This window comes from Pyrus communis, chromosome 9 (genome assembly GCF_041283825.1).
Source record: "Pyrus communis isolate YQ-2024b chromosome 9, ASM4128382v1, whole genome shotgun sequence".
NCBI classification, from domain to species: Eukaryota; Viridiplantae; Streptophyta; class Magnoliopsida; order Rosales; family Rosaceae; genus Pyrus; species Pyrus communis.
The window spans coordinates 27,226,337-27,243,449 of NC_142573.1; the positions used below are offsets into that span (position 1 = coordinate 27,226,337).

A 17,113-nucleotide genomic window follows, 5' to 3' on the forward strand; every position below is an offset into this window, starting at 1 on the left:
TGCAGGAGAATGCATTTCTGAAAATGATTTCATAATAGCAGCTCTTGCGGGTCTTCCAAGAGAATATGTTATCATTTGAACAATGATTCTAGCTAGAGAGACCACAATTTCATTGAAGAAGTTTCGAGCTCAACTTTTAAACACTGAAAGGGACATTAACATAATGGAGACTAGTTTGTCCCATTCTATGTCTGCTATGTATGTGCAAGGTTCTTCCTCTTCTCAGGCTTTTTCTCAAGGGTCATCATCTAACTCTACTCAACATGATGGTCTTTCTTGTGCCAAAGTGGGTACTATTTCTCCAGGTCCCTATGTTCCTCCTACATCACAACCATTTCATGGCGGTCCATCTGTTCAATTTCCACCAGGTTATGGATATGGTTTAGTTGGCAATGGTTCACAATCTCAGATGTCTTTGCGTCATCCTCCACCATCTTCCTCATTTCATTAGAGACCATACCAGGGTAATTCATAACGAAACAATGGAGGTTTTAAATTCAATTACAACAGAGGTCGAGGTAATGGCTCTGGTTCTCGGCAAGGTGGCTGGAATGGCAACACTGATTCCAGATTTCCAATGCAACCTGAATGTCAAATCTGCCAAAGAATGGGCCATACAGCACCAAACTGCTTTTATAGGAGTTCTAATTCTGGAAACAATTTCCAAAAGTGCCAAATTTGTGGCAAGATGGGTCGCATCGCTTTGGAGTGTTACCATAGGGGTAACTATGCTTATCAAGGTTCTGGTCCTTTTTCCTCTCTTCAGTCAATGCTTGGTCCTACATATTCAGCTTCATAGTTTCAGACTCCCACTTCACCAACCTTTTCAGTATCCACTTCATCCATTCCTAATCTGAATGCTATGTCAGCTCATACCATTGCACCCTATCCCACTGAACATGCTTGGATCATGAATACAGGTGCCTCGTATCACATGACTTCGGATGTTAACAATCTCACTCAAGTTCAACCATTTGAAGGCTCTGAGAGGATCAAAATAGGCAATGGTCAAGGTTTGCCTAACAAGCATGTTGGATCTACAATGTTTACAACTCTTTCTTCATCTCTTCAACTTAAACAAGTTCTTCATGTTCCTAAGATTCCTATGTTCAAGAATGTACAGTCTTAGCATTTTCCAATACATACATCTGCGTTTTTGGGCCAAGCTATCAAGTCTACTCTCTGGCATCAACGGATGGGTCATCCAACTAATGAGGTATTCTCTGTTATGTTACATAAGTCTCAAATAAGTCACCAAGTAGATGACAATTGTAAACTGTGCTCAGATTGTATTAAGGGAAAAATGTCTAGATTACATTTTCCTCAAGATTCTTCTAGATGTCTAGTACCTTTTGAGAGAATTCATTCAGATATTTGGGGTCCCTCTCCAATTAAATCCATTGAAGGATATAGGTATTATGTAACCTTTGTGGATGATTGTACCAGATTTGTATGGATCTTTCCGTTATGCAATAAATCTTATGTTTTCCCATTATTTGTGAGATTCTATACCTTTGTTTTTGTGCATTTTGGTTCTGCAATCAAGTTTTTCCAAACTGATGGAGATGGTGAATATATTAGCAAGCAGTTTGATAATTTTCTTGTTTCTAAAGGAATTTTACATAGGATCTCATGCCCTTACACTCCACAATAGAATGGTTTTGCGGAGAGAAGGAATAGACATATCATCGAGACTGTTATTTCTTTGTTATCTGTTGCTGGCTTGTCCTTGGATTTTTGGTATCATGCATGTGCACACTCTGTATATCTTATTAATCATATGCCTTGTAAAGCTTTACATATGGAATCCTCTTTCTCGGTGTTGTATCATAAACCTCCTCAATTACAACATATACAAGTCTTTGGGTTTGCTGTTTATCCTTATATCAGGCCATATAATTCTCATAAACTTCAATTTCAATCTGTGTTATGTATCTTTCTGGGCTATGCAATTGGTTACAAAGGTATTATTTGTTGTGATCTTCAGAACCAGAAATTGTTATTATCCCGACATGTGGTTTATGATGAGAGTTTCTTTCCTGCTAAACAAAGGTATTCATCTAAGCTTGTTAATTGTGTGGTACCAGACTCTCGATTGTCTCATCCTTTGGTAGTTTCATTGCCTTCCATGGTTTCTTAACAACCGAATTCAAGTACTTCTAGTGCAGGATTGTTTGAACATGAATCTGAAACTTTTACACCAACAACTCATTCTAATGCTACTCCTTCCTTTACTTCAACCTTGTTACCTGTCCTTCATCCTGCACAATTACAGGTATTACATTCTTCCATTGCCTCTAATGACACTAGTGATACTACAGTTCATCATTCCCCCATCAAGACTAGACTCAAGACAGATGTTATCTCTCGGCAAGATTATTCAGCTTACTTGGCTACTTCCACCGAGTCTATGTCTCTGCAAATTAATGATGCTGGATTTAGTTTCTCTGGTTTTACTTTTCTTGCTGATGTTGTTGATGTGGACGAACCAAGAACTTTTTGAAGTGCTTGTACCAATCCTTTGGGGCAGAAGGCTATGTAAGAAGAATATGATGCCTTGCAATCACAAGGCATATGGGTTCTAGTTCCTTCTCCTCCAGATAGGTCTATCATGGGTTGCAAATGGATTTATAAAATTAAAAGAAACTCTGATGGCAATGTTTCTCGCTATAAAGCTCGTTTGGTTGCTCAGGGTTTTACACAAGAACAAGGTGTTGATTTTTCCGAGACTTTTAGTCCCGTTGTATGGCATTCCACCATTCGGCTTATTTTGGCTCTTGCTACGACTCATCGTTGGCGTATACGCCAATTGGATATAAAGAATGCGTTCTTACATGGTGACTTGTAGGATGAAGTTTATATGCAACAGCCCCCAGGTTTTGTGGATTCTTAACATCATTCTCATGTATGCAGATTAGTCAAATCCTTGTATGATCTCAAACAAGCCCCTTGGGCTTGGCATTCTAAGTTCACTGGAGTTTTACCTGCATTGGGTTTTGTTGTTTCTCAGTCTGACACCAGTTTATTTGTCAAACATGATGGCACTCATATTGTGATTTTATTATTATACGTGGACGATATAATCATCACAGGATCCAGTGATACACAGGTTCAATCTGTGATCAACACTCTTGGTGAACTATTTGAATTGAAGGACATGGGCGAACTGACATACTTTCTTGGTCTTCACATTCAATCTCAAGATAATGGGGATTTGTTTGTAAATCAAACCATGTATGCTATGGCTTACTAAAAAGGGCAGGGATGGAGAATTGTAAACCTACTCTTACTCCTTCCAAGCCTCACTCTCAATTACTTGTCACAGAAGGTACTCCACTTCCTAATGCAACCCTCTATCATAGTCTCGTCGGTGCTCTACAGTATCTCACTTTCACGCAGCCCGATATTGTTCATTCCGTTGGTGTTGTTTGTCAATTTATGCATCAACCTACTGATGCTCATTTCTTCTTGGTCAAATGAATTCTTCGTTATATTAAAGGCACCTTAACCTGTGGGCTTACTTACAAAGCTGCCTCGTCTGCTACATTCTCTGCTTATTCTGATTCCGATTAGCCAGCCGATATTAATACACGGTTGGCCATTACTGGGTATGTTGTATTTTTGGGCGTTAATCCAGTCTCATGGTTGTCCAAGCGGCAAGCATCTGTATCTCGCAGCTCTACTGAAGTTGAATATAAAGCACTTGCTCACTATGTTGCGGATGTGTGTTGGTTGCGATCTATTTTAAAGGATCTACATATGTTTCTTTCTGACCCTCCTTTGCTGTAGTGTGATAATTTGTTTGCTCTTTCTCTTAGCACCAATCATGTCTTCCATTCTCGTATCAAACATCTTGATATTCATTATCATTTTATGCCGGAAAAAGTTCAAAAAGGTGATCTCTTGGTGCAGTATGTTCCTACTACTGATCAAGTGGCTGATGTCTTTACCAAAGGACTTCACAGTCCTGTTTTTGTGCATCATTGTTACAATTTTAACCTTGGTGTCCCTGGTTAAGATTGAAGGGGGGTAATAGCATAAATGTGTAGGTGTCATTGTTGTATTGGTCCATCTGTTAGATAAGTATTGGTTATGTAATAGCTTACTTCATAAGCTAAGGTTGTAAAACTATAAATAGTCTAAGTTGTAATAAGGCGGTAGATGAGAAAATACAGAAACATTGCAATTCTTTCTTCGATCTCTCTCTCTCTCTCTCTCTCTCTCTCTCTCTCTCTCTCTCTCTCTCTCTCTCTCCCTCTCTCTCTCTCAATTGTGATCATATTTCTTCAAGCTCAAACCCTAGATTTCAATTGTTATCGAAAATGTCACAAAATTCAAACTTTAGGTACGAAACTAGAATTAAAAAAACGGATAAAAGTTTGAAATCATGGTACTTCAAAATAATAAAGTGAGAATTACCCTTTTATAAACGATATTTTGAAAACGGTTTTGCAAACGAAAAAGACATATACAATTTTGCATTTTTGTAATGTATAAGATAATGACAGTGTTGGTGGACATGGTGGTTGTAGCAAGAGCTTGAAGTGGAAATAACAATTCTCAGATAAAATAAAATTTTTCAAATAAAATGAAATTTTAGGACAATTTGATTTTTGGAGTGCAAAAAAAAAGTTTCAAATGAAATTATACAACGAAATAAAGTACCTACCGTAGCTCCTGATCAAGAAGTTTGCAACTCTTTTCGTTTTCTTTAAGCTTTCTAATAAGTTTTCTTTTGGAGACAACTGCATAGCAGAAGCAAAAGGAATGTTATATTATTTCGAGATCATCAATGTACGTACGATTTACAAGTCCATCGCAATTTTAGTAATAGTTTTTGAGTAAAGATGAACTTTTGATTGATTTTAAGAGAAATAGTAATTAAATTATATAAACTATCATGTCAAAAGGGTACTATAAATCTCTAATCTCTATTCTCTAATATCTAATCTGATCTAATATTAGAAAGTCAGAAGTCAAATTTGATGTTTCAAGGCTTCATCAAAAATAATTGGACTAAAAAACCCCTCAAACAAAAAAAAACAACTACCTCATATATAAAGCTACCTAGAATTTATGAATATTTCATGATGGATATTTTTGTCAAACTAAAAAGTAAAATAAAATAAATAAAAGAGAAAAAAATAATAAAAAAATTGAACGTGTGATTCAAACCTCCACGTTTCCTTCGCACGCGTAGCATTGCTTTTTCCCTATAACTTCCCACTCCCACATCAGTATTTCCTCTACGTCTTTGGCTTTGCAAACAGAGCAAAACGGTTATAGAGAGGAAATAAACCGCCAGCAAAAAATGGGTACAAAATTTCAACGACGTGGCCTCATAAACTCGACTAGAAGCTTTCAAGAGAGGAGCAAATGATTTTTCAATATAAAAAGGGAGCAGTGGTTTTGGGTTTTTTTCTTTTAAATTTTAGGTTTTGCCTTGCGTTATAGAGTACTGTTTGCTTTTGTTTGTTTTGCTTGCTTCTGTTTTCTCTACTGATAAAATTATTTGTATTTTTAGGATGCCAAGTTGGTAGAAAGAAAGCGCCAGAGCCGCATCAAAACATTCAGTCCATTGATGGTGCTGTGACTAATGGGAGTAGTTCATGTGAAGAGAATAGGTAGAGGATTTGATCTTATCATGTGCTGCATTGCATGGAATTTGTAGAGTTGGGCTCATTTGTTCTTCGATTTTCTCTGTTTTTCAGGCCAAAAACTCAGCAACTCCTTCAAATGGAGTCTTATCTGCATGATGAGATTCTACGACATTTTTATATGTGACGTGTTAATTTTCATGGAGGATGTCTTCTGGAAATTCCAGTTCTGTGCTGTTCACGTGGATGAGGAAGCGATGCAAAGGCATCTTTAATAATTCATATGCCTTTTGGAAATTCCAGTGCGACAGTTCTATGTGTTGTTCCCGTGGATGAGGATGCCTTCAGGAAATTCCAGGGCAAGGGTTCTATGTGTTATTCATGTGGATGAGGAGGTGATGCAAGGGCACGATTTAATTTTGACGATGGAGTTCGTTTGTTTTTTTTATTTACTCATGTCTTTTTTCATTTATGTTTGACTGGATTTTGATAATTTGATGATGGTCTTTCGGTTCTCATGTGGATGCTTCGCCTCCATGACTTGGGTTTAGAGAATTTTTGTCTTTTAAATAACTCTTCTCTGCACTGAATGGTAGAGAAGACTATATAGCTCTTCTCTGCACTGATATTAATATGCAAGTTACTGTTATTGCATACAATTTTTCCTCATGTTATCTTTTCTTTTGTCAAACAAATTATTACGTTCTTTTTCTTTTTTGGGTTTATGTAGGAATACGAAAAAAATTAAAGTGGATTTCAACAAATCAAGAATGGACACAGATGATATGAGTTTTACATAATGAATATCTCCAGTTAATGTTTAACTTCACTCATAAAGACATTCTTGATTTTTTGGTTTATTAATTTGATACCTTTCATAATGTAGGTCACAAATTAAAAATAATTATAAGAATGTCTTTATGCGTGACCAAATGTAATAAAGAAAAAAAAACTTCACAATGTAAAAATACATTTTGAGCGCGCATGAAAAGAGTAATTGAAAAGATGAAAACCTTTTATTGACAACCTTAAATTGGTTGAATAGGATTTGGCAACCTTATATTGGATTACGAAATGTATTGAAAAGACAAAAGCCTTCTATTGGCAACCTTAAATTGGTTGAATAGGTTTTGGCAACCTTAAATTGGATTACGAAAAATATGAGTTGATGGTGTAATATGGGAATCATAGTGAATCTTTTTCAAACGAAATTTGTATGCGTTTTGAAGTTTTCGTAATTTTACAAAATAAAATTTTTGCTTTTTTTTTTTTTTTTTTTTTAAATTTAAGCCTCACTTACATGTGATTTTAACATTTCTAAATTAAAAATAAACCTCTCTCCCTCCCTCCCCACTTCCACATTCACTCTCATTCTCTTCTTCTCTCCTTCAAATTTAAAAACAAAAATAAAAAAATTTCACACACTTTGTGTGTAGATATACTAGTAGTATTAATAGTCTAACGATATTAGAGTTAAGTCACTTAGTACTACGGTTTAGTGGTATTTATATTTATTTGGAAATGAGAGGTCTTAGGTTCGATTTTGGCCAAAGAAGAATTTAAACCACATTATTAATAACATATTGTGAGGCTAAATCCACACCCTTATGTCCCTTTTTCATACAGGCGGAGTAGGGCTTTCCTTTTTCCATACAAGAATGTTAGATGAATGAGCCAACCAAACCTTCAATCGCACAGATCCAGCTATATCTTTTAAAAAATGATGAGCAATATTTCCAGAAATTTTCGATCAGATTTCGCAGAGGAGAGAGCAGCATGAGAAGGAGAGCAAAGGAATATTTCTAATTAAAATTACCAAGTGACCAACAGAACACTTCCTGTGAATATTATACGAAATGGAAGGACGTATTAAATGAGGTTATCTGTTAACTGGGTTAACAGAGTAGAGTGAAGAGGAAACATTATATTCAAACTTTATTATTTGCTTCCGTTGTATTAAATGCATTGTGATTTTGCCTACTGAGCCGGAAGCTCACCCCTTTACGAATATTTGACAGGCGAGTTCTGAAAAATTAGTCCACTGTCACGAAAAGTGTATAAAAACTTTTGAAATGTGAATGTTTCTTTCCTTTTTTTTTAAAGACGTGCAAGGACGTCATTTCAAAAGAGCATAAATGACCTCTCTAAATAAGCTCGTAACAAAAATTTAGGAAGAATTTAAAAAAGGAAAATTTTGTTTACATCTAACTTTTGCTTATGGATGCGCATAGCCCTTCAGAAACCTACTTGTTCTGTGTAGACCCTAAATCTGTGACATTCATTTAAATCCCAACAATGATTAGCTATAATTGTTTGCACCTAGTTCGCTTCCACCTCGCAACATGTATAAACATCTCTCTTTCTATTGTTTAAATTCTTTATATTTTAGTTAGCTTCAATTGGTTTTAAATACTAAAAGTTGAAATCAACGTTGGAAAGATGGACAAAGGGGTGTGTGACGTTGAAATCAACGTTGTGCTTGATGAACACATTTCTTTGTATAAAAACCTTGGTGTTCAATTTGGGTGTACAAGAAATTAAGATTATATTAAAGAGTATAGTAATTCCTTTATAGTAATTTAACATATGAATATAAGTTTTATTTTACATTAAATAAAATTGATTAGAGAGAAACTCATTCTCTTAAATCTTACTACCATCACTTAGTACTACGGTCTAATGATATTCTTCTTCACTTGTAAGTGAGAGATCTTAGATTCGATTTGTGACTAATAGAACATTTTCCATGAATATTATACAGAAAATATAAAGACGCATCAATCCTTGAAATAACAGTTTGAGAAGTAAAACACAGAATGAAATCAAGGAAGGAAACCGAAGGACATACCTAATCGAATTCCTTGGAATAGGACTAAGCTTAAACAAGTAAGAACAGAGGACGTTACGTAATTCTTATTTTCTTCTAACAAGCTCAATTAAAATCAGAGAAAACATAAAAACGAAAGTGTGAAAAGAATTATAGAGTAGGACATATGAAGGCGTAAGTAACCTTTCATGTTCTTGGAATAACATGCAGTTGAAAACAAATCAGATGAACACATGCAGGCAGGAGGAGCTGTTATCTTTCTTTGCAGTAGCCTTTTATATCCAACACCCACAAAATGTTGAATATTCTACGCATTAAAATTTAATATTAAATTACTTATATACCTTAAAATGCAATGACAATTTTGACCTCATAGGTTTTAAAAATAAAACAAAATTCTAAATACACCCCAATTCACTTTTTTCTTTTTTTTTTTGGTTTTTTGAACAAACTTTCCCAAATCACTTTTAACCCAAAATTATTTATCAAAAGCTACTCAAGTCTTTCACGTCATTGGAAAATACAAAGTTGAACATAAATGCATCAAAGTCGCTAGTTTAGCCAAGAAATTAGCAGAGAAAACATAGCAAGGTAGTCCAGACTTAGAGATTAAGGTCATATTTTCTTCCAATATGAGTTTCTAAATTTTCCCAGCAACCAAACAAGTCAATCTACGAAATCCTTGTCAAAGGAGCTCAAATTATCCTAATTTTCCACAATACTAAAATCTCAATACCCTAATGAAAATAAAACTCGAGTACAATTCAAAGACCATTGTTGCTAGTTTTAACCAATATTTGTCTAAATCCAGACTGGAAATATATGCACTGGTTCTTCGATAGAAATTAAAGATGTGTTGGAGGTTTCTCTGCTAATATGAGTGTTTGATCCACTAACAGAAGCTTTTCTCTAATATGGCGTAGAAGAAGAAAGTTGACTGTTAAGTGCACTTGTGCTGTCTAACTCAATTAGCGGAGAACCACACCTTTATTATCTACAGCCTTGTAAATTAGTGTCGGTTGTTAATAATTCAATTCATATGGTGCCATTGACCCCATTGGTTTCAGTAAATTTTTATGGAATGTCATATTCTTGAAGGACATTTGCTGAAATTTTGAAATGTTGTGGCTTGTAAGAGGGACCTGCATTAAGGTGGCGTGCAAAAATAAAACCTCTCATCAAACTTTATAACTTTTGAGTTCTAGTTTTTAGAATCCGACAATTTTTAAATTCTTGTTTAATCTCTCTTTGCAACTCTCCTTTAACTAGGAATTTTGATTCAAACGTCTTGAAATTGCACCGAGTTGCTAAAGCGATTAAAACTTTGAAATTCATGTTTTGATCTTTCTTGCACTTGATTCAAACATTTGTTCACTGATTTTTATTTATTAACTTATAAGTCCGTACAAGGCATTCCTCTTCCTCCTATCATTGTGAAATTCATTCTCAACACACCCCCTTACGTGTGACAAATTCTCAAGCCTAATACATGAACAACACAAATGAAATGACAAATAAAAATCTTCTTGTATGAGCTTATAAGTTGATTATAAAAATTTTGATTCAAACATTGAATTTGCAGGACACATTTTCAATACTTGTCCAACTAAGTCTCCGATATGATGATGGATCATCAGTGCAACTTTCATCATTTTTGCAAAGGGACAAGTTTTGTTCCATAGGAAATGACATTTTGGTTTTGCACCGAGATGGCCTGCATCCACTAGGGTCTCCAATGAATATTTGTGAAAGAAAAACGCCCATGATCTAGCCTCCACATTAACCCCAAAGCCAAAAAGGTCCAAGCAATCATACACAAACATAATATGACTAACTGAGCCAACAGAAATATATAGTATTATAACGACTCATCAAATACCCTCAAACTTAGTTTTTTGCTTGTCCTCAAGCAAAACAAAACTCAAAAACAAAAACAAAAACTAACAAACTAAAGACTTAAAACAAAACCTAACTAATACAAAACTTTCAAGTTGCAATCCATAGGAAACGTTAAAAATTAAAACATTTCCAAAAATTTCAGCCAATCCCACTATAAAGTCTTAGCCATTTAGAATCAATTAGAAAAGAATTCATGAACTTCCTTGGGTGTAAAGTGAATCGAACATAGTTAAGGAAACTCTACTAAACCCCTTACCTCTCGTCCTTTTTATTCAATACTTCACACATACTAACTTGAAACGTAACTATTATTTTTGTTTAGATTTTTTTCTTCTTCTCTTTTTTTTTCCTTCTTTTTTCATATTTTTTTAAGTAATAGTAGTGGTCGTGCAATGTCAGTTCACTTAAGCTTTTGATCCAACCTATGTAACGAGCTTTAAGTCAATGACTCTCAAACCACTAAGGCTTTAGGGCACTAGGTCTAGAATACCCCTAAGGACTTACTAACTCAATGCAAAGACTACGAAACCAACTAACCACCCTACCCCATGCCAAAACTCTACCGTTTGACACGAGAATCACTACTAATTAGGCAAGTGTGGACCGGTTACTAAGTAAAGCCTCGGGTGGAACAATTATTACTTTATTTATAACAAAAACTATACTTTATTTAGAACAAAAAATAAAAAAAAAAAAATTTGGACCAAAAGTGAGTGTTTCAATCTCACTTCCCACAAACCATGTTGGTGTGAATGTGCAAATTTTCAAAGTATAACTCATGAATTAATGTCTAAGTAACGAGAAATAGAAAAGACTCTAATATGGGATTAACCTTCACTATGTCTATTTGTTCTAACGTTTAAAATAATCTATAAATATTAACTTAAAAACAAAAAAATTTAACTAACAAAAAAAAAAAAAAAAAAAATCTTAAATTTCTTATTTCCCATCCCCAAATTTAAATCACACATTGTCCTCAAGGTGTGGAGAATAAATCAAAGATAAAGAAACGACCAAAAGCATAAACTATAAGATAAAAACAACCTGAACGAAGATAAATAAACTAAACTACGTAAAAACATGAAAAGAAAACTAAAGAGAAAATAACTAAAAGAAAAAGAATTAACAGAAAAACAAAATAATTGAGAAAAAAAATAATAATAAGGAAAGAGATAACCTGGGCCTGGGGGTTCGAACTCAGGACTAGGAAGAACAAGAGGTGCTCTTTGCGCGCACAAACCGAGCCGCACATGCTGCCTTCACGTGTCAAGTAACCTACAAATTCGCAATATAAACCTCATCTAGTAGAAGCTGCTCACCCTCGGCCGTTTTTGGCTCTCGCATTTCCTCTCCAAACATTACACCTCGAGCCTAGCGCCAAATTGCGCTTCCTTTCATAAAAACCTTGGTTGCTGCAATCAGATTCAAAACCAAAGCTTCATCTCTAAAACTCTCAGATCCGAGCCACAGCCCCCAAACTTAAACTCGACTCCTCCCCAGCCCCTGTTCTCTCATCTTCGTTCATCTCCTCAGCAGATTTCCTGTACCATTCCGACGCCACGGAGGTAGGATGCAGCCATCCTTTTCTCCATTTCCTCTCAATTTCTTCTTGTGACTTAGAATCAGAGTAAAATCGATAATAATCTCTCTTGCATGTTTGTGTCATGTGGTAGGAACCTCGTTTGGTAAATGAAGAGAACGTGAAAAATGAAGGAAAATCATAGATCCAACGGTCAAAATTGAGAGCGGAGATATCAAGACCTGCGGATCCGAGATTATAAGGTATATATATATACCTCTCTTTTTTTTCACATTCGAGCAGGAACCAGCGTGATCTGTGAATGTGCTATATGCGTATGTTGGTTTAAAATTGCTGAATATAATGAACCGTATGATTTGAAAATGAAATTTTCAACAATCAAAGTTTCTAAGGATGGGACTTTGAAAATGAAATTTCCCGTGCAAAATCCTTGCAGACTTGGTAGACCAGAAAGCTTCAACTGTTGCAAGCAACTGAAAGTAATCTCATTTTCTGGATCATCTCTGTTGCTGACTACTATTTCTACCATTCTTTCACAGGACTTCACTTCCAACTTATTGAGTTGCAGCAAATGCTTAGCCACGGGATAGGGTATTAAGACCTGGTTGGTTTGGTACTGAGGTGATTCTGAAAAAAGCTGCTATCAAAAAAAGCTGGGAGCTGTTTTTGTGTTTGGTAAACACTCAGCTTTAGCTTTTTTTCACAGTGTTGGATGAAAAAAAGCCAAAAACAAGAAGCTGCAAAACCTAGCTTCGAAAAACCGGTTTTTTTTCACATCTGTTTTACATAAAAGTTTACCAAACACTCTAATACTGCTTTTTTTTTTCAAAAGCATTTTGACAAAAAAGTTTACCAAACACTCTGCTGCTTTATTTCACAGCTGCTTATTCTCACAGCACAGCAGAAATAGTTTTTTTTCAAAGCACAACAATACCAAACCAGCCTATTGCAGTTCGTGACAACCCCATATCTCCAAAGTGGTTAGATTCCTGGAGGATATTAAAGCTGAAGTTAGATTCTCTAATCTATCACAAGGGTTCAGGGATAGAGCTCCCAAGTCTGGAAAAACAGTGACCCCTGGTTGGGAGTTTTCCATTCCTAGATGTATCAGCTCCGGCATATCGATGAGCCCCAGAACCCTTACATGTGGGAGAGCCTCAACTTCATGTATTTGCCCGCTACTACTTCCTTGGTGGTCGTGGACAAATAAGTCTTTCCAAACAGCAGAGAGTACACGGAGAATTTCAAGATTCCGTAAATTCTCAAGGATTACATATATTTTTTGCGTATCTTATATGGTGGTTGATTATTGGGAATGATGATTAAACTGTGACATAGGCTTCTGCATCTGAATTATGTTTGCACGATCCGAAATCCCACTTCAATGGAAAAACGATTATTTGTATTTTTATGTAATTTGTTAATTATCTAAATTCGAGAGTCTCGTCCCTTGGATGTCTCAATGTCACTCACATTAAATTTGATATCAAGGGTTGGAGAATGAATTCTTCATCCTTATATCAAATTTAATGGTGAGTGAGGATCCGTATCTTTGATGAATTGGTTGGCGGGAAAATTTATTGAATTTGCATAGGTTGTATAAATATGTTTGCAAATTCTTTCATTTGAAAGGAAATTGATAATAAGATATTCAACTCGGGTAATTTGTTCTTTAGCAAGACTAAAAACGCTGTTTACGTTTGATTACAATCCAAATTTGATGCTGTCAATTTAACAAATTAAGATGAAGTGCAAATACTTTGTAAGAAGGTGCGATGAAAAAATACATTTATCTGGTTTCTACAGACAGAAGCCGTCGTCATTCTATGAAGGTTTAATATCTTGAATCTTGATTACTAATCCCTTGCATTCAGTGTTCTAAAATGCCCCGCCTAGGTGCTAGGCCTTTGGGACCGTCATGATTAATTCCTAGGTATTTAAAAAATAATTAATAATGCATACATATGCCTATGTGGCCACCTAGACTGCTTAGGTCTCGACTCGAACAAAGAAAAAAAAAATGCTAAAATTTGTTGTGTACTTGGATAAACACTCATTAATATGTTATATTACTTTATAATTTATAGGTCATTTTATTTTACAATTTATATATTTGTTTTAATTATAAGTAAATATTTATTTATATGTTATGTAATAAATTTAATTTAAATTAAAAAAAAACACCTAGGCCCCGTTTGGATACATAGTCACCAGGCTCGTACTTGCCGCTCACGTCTTATAGAACCTTGCTTGCATTATTGCCTCAATGGTTCTCTACTATATATGCTTCAATTATCATGGCCAGAGATGCCAACTAGGGTGAAGGTGCTGGTGTTGGTGCACTAGAAGGAATCGGGGAAAATAGCCTCGAGAAGAGTTTGTCGGCGAGAACCGCATTGGCTGCGTCGGATGGGTGGAATGCATCCCAGAATACGTAGTCTTTCCGGTTGGGGCATAGCTTTGAATTAGGCAAGCATAGCCCTCCAATGTCTGTGTCCACATTGCAACACGAAGTGTTCGAAACCTTGAACCCTGAAAAATTGGTACATACATTGTAAATAAAACCTGTCTCAATCGAATTTGAATCTACAGTTGAATAATCGAGTTTGGTTACCATAAGCGGTAGGGTTTTGGATTAAGTCGTAGACGTCTCCATACGTGTCTGCAAATGAGAGCTTTGCCTGTGGGAGCTGCCTGTTAAGAGAGGCAATGAGCTTTTGTACTTTGGAGTTGAATTCTAGCACCCACTCGTTCACTCTTTTCAAGCACTGGCCTGTCTTTGATTTCACCCTCTGAGAAGGAATGCAGCCAAGTGGTCCGAGACCATGGAACACCATCTTTCGGGCACCCAGCTGGTAGAGCCTCTAGCACAAACAATTCAAACATGCACTGTTAATTAACTAGGGTTTATGGCCGTAAATTGGCTAGAAAGAGCTTGAGTTTGCACCGGTTTCGGATTGTGTTTGACTCGATGAAGTTCGTGAAAGAAACAAGCAAAACCTACCCTTGGCTTGATGAGAAACAAGCCATACTTGAAGATTGTTATGTTTGGGTTGTAAAGCTTGTATTTTTTCACGAGTCTACTCGAACCAGTTTAGATTCAAGTTATTTGGAATGAAAGATCATGTTCCAGCTTCAATTCCCATTAGTTTAATGGTACTTCTCTTCTTAATACTAGAAAAGTCGTGAGAGGTTTTAAGATTGAATCCTCTATTATTGTTTTCGTTTTTTTCATTTAACTAGTAGTAATTACTAACCTTAAGTTGTCCCTCTAAGGCACCGATCAATAATTCCACAAATTCATCATAAGTGTACTGCTGACTATCAGCTAAAAAGGGTTGCAGGTAATTGTTGACATAATCATTGCTGCCTGAAAAAGTGCAAAGAAAATGAATAAATAGGATATTTATACAAGCAATTGTCTAAATTACTTTAATTACGGGAAATGAGAATTTAGACATGGGCGCAAGGAAGTTAGTCATTGACTTAACCTACGTTTACGAAAAATGATGAGTTTTTTCATCTAAAATAAAATTTCATTTGTCTAATAAAAAAAGTACCAAGTCCAATGAAGTAGATGGCTTCACTGCAAGGCTTGGCTGCAGCCTCTGCCCCAATCTTAGCCTTGATGGCTTCCCTTGTCTTGTTGAAATTTTGTATTTGATCATCAAACGACATTCTCTGAATCTGTCACGAAGAAAAATAACAAAATAATCTAAGATTATAAAGCATTTACTCCTGCGCCCGAAGTCGTAGGTTCAACGACATGATCATAAACATAAGAGGGATTAATATTATTGTGATTACAAAATAGAGTCCAGTGTCATTGAGTATTCCTGCTCCGCCAGATGCATAATTAACCCCTTTAAGCAGTGCATCATCATTCTGTGCCAAGGATAGATAAGGTGGTGGTGATGGAATCCCAAGCTTTTTGGCTACAAAAGATAAAAAAAATTCAGTAAGTTCCTGAAGATGCAAAGGAAAACAAAAATATCGACGTCGGATGAGTAGTATAAGAAGTAAGGACACTACATATTATGTCGCCAATGGTTCTTCCATTAGTGAACCTCCCAGTAGCTCGACCACCGTCATAATCGACACCATACCAAGGATAATTTGACCTTGCAAGAGAATACGACAGATAGTTGTTGTTCCCTACTTCTGTCAAGGAGTCACCGAAGACGAAGGTCACGGTAGACGCTGCCGATGAAGCGACGGCTACCATGGTTGTGAAAATGGTGGTAGCTAAAGCCATCCACATTGTCACTTCCGTCTTTGAATCTCTCTCACTATGAAATAATAAAGTAGCAGTTAGTGAGACAAAAATTTATAGTAAATTGATCATGAAATTTTGATAATGTCTAAATCCCAAAGTTTGGACAAATTAGGTGATTGATTAATGAGATAATCTTGAGGAGTTGGCCTACTCAGCTGCCTTAAGTTAGCACCGTTTGATGTTATTGAAACTGATTACTAGTTGCTTGTATATGTCACAAGTATAGTTGTAAACATCACTCTAGCTATGTCATGGATTAAAGTGATTTTCTCAACCACTCTTGTCTTCCATACCTTGTCACCCACTTAGGTCCTTTGTCAATCTTTCTTCCTTGTTTCCAGGAACCACTTTACTTGTTATTAATATTTGTCTTGTCCACTTGTTAGGACTGATTTGGTAGTGATGTATGGCTGTTACTCTTCCTCTCGTAGTCTCCTTTTCGACTCTCTATAAGAATTGCCTTTTACTCTTGCAAAGGATACAATGTGAAATACAACATAAGATTTGAAACCAAAACTCAACAGATCTGTACTTGTTAGGTGGATATTTCTTCAGAGTGTAAAGTTTACAAAATCTTGGCATTGACAAAAAGCATGCACAATGGTGTTAAAATTCACTTGTTCTGCACTGAGTTTTCTTATTTGGCTGCCTACTTTGGGTTAGTTGGATGCCAACTAACTTAACATCCTTAACAATGCTGTAATTACCACTTAGTATTACAATCTTGTGGTAGGTTTTGGATTTAAATCTCGTAAATAGCGAATTTTGTACCAAATTATTCCCCCACTATTTCAGTATTTTTTATATATAAAGCCGGAGGCCGGTTTTGGTGTCACCGGCTTCGACAAAATTAATTGAACGAAAATACCCCTCGGCCAAAAAAAATTCAAAGCAAGAAAAATGAATGCATAAATAATCCAAGGGTAATTTTGTAAATTCATTTTATTTTTAAATAATCCCCTGCCTGTTCTACA

General features: G+C 35.7%; 1 protein-coding gene and 1 long non-coding RNA gene across 2 annotated transcripts; one reads left to right on the forward strand and one right to left on the reverse strand.

Annotated features, from left to right (window-relative positions):
* The first annotated feature begins 11,640 nt into the window (after positions 1–11,640).
* LOC137738638 (uncharacterized) lies at positions 11,641–13,272 on the forward strand. Its single transcript, XR_015966239.1, has 4 exons — positions 11,641–11,888; positions 11,997–12,105; positions 12,403–12,538; positions 12,744–13,272. It is a non-coding gene; the product is annotated as an uncharacterized LOC137738638 (long non-coding RNA).
* Positions 13,273–13,576: 304 nt separating this feature from the next.
* On the reverse strand, positions 13,577–16,176 carry LOC137741173 (GDSL esterase/lipase At5g37690). Its single transcript, XM_068480982.2, has 6 exons — positions 15,896–16,176; positions 15,671–15,798; positions 15,424–15,550; positions 15,121–15,233; positions 14,478–14,727; positions 13,577–14,395 (listed from the first exon to the last, which is right to left on the reverse strand). Exons 1-6 carry the CDS (start codon positions 16,122–16,124, stop codon positions 14,178–14,180), a joined length of 1,065 nt encoding a protein of 354 aa, XP_068337083.2. The 5' UTR covers positions 16,125–16,176; the 3' UTR covers positions 13,577–14,177.
* Between the last annotated feature and the right edge of the window lie 937 nt (positions 16,177–17,113).

Bases quoted from the DNA above. Each gene is read 5' to 3' on its own strand.
- LOC137741173 (XM_068480982.2), bottom strand. From the start codon at position 16,124: ATGTGGATGGCTTTAGCTACCACCATTTTCACAACCATGGTAGCCGTC. The intron at 15,551-15,670 runs GTAATCACAATA...TCTTCGTGACAG, and splicing joins ATGACACTGGACTCTATTTT to ATTCAGAGAATGTCGTTTGA. The intron at 14,396-14,477 runs GTAACCAAACTC...CCAATTTTTCAG, and splicing joins CCAAAACCCTACCGCTTATG to GGTTCAAGGTTTCGAACACT.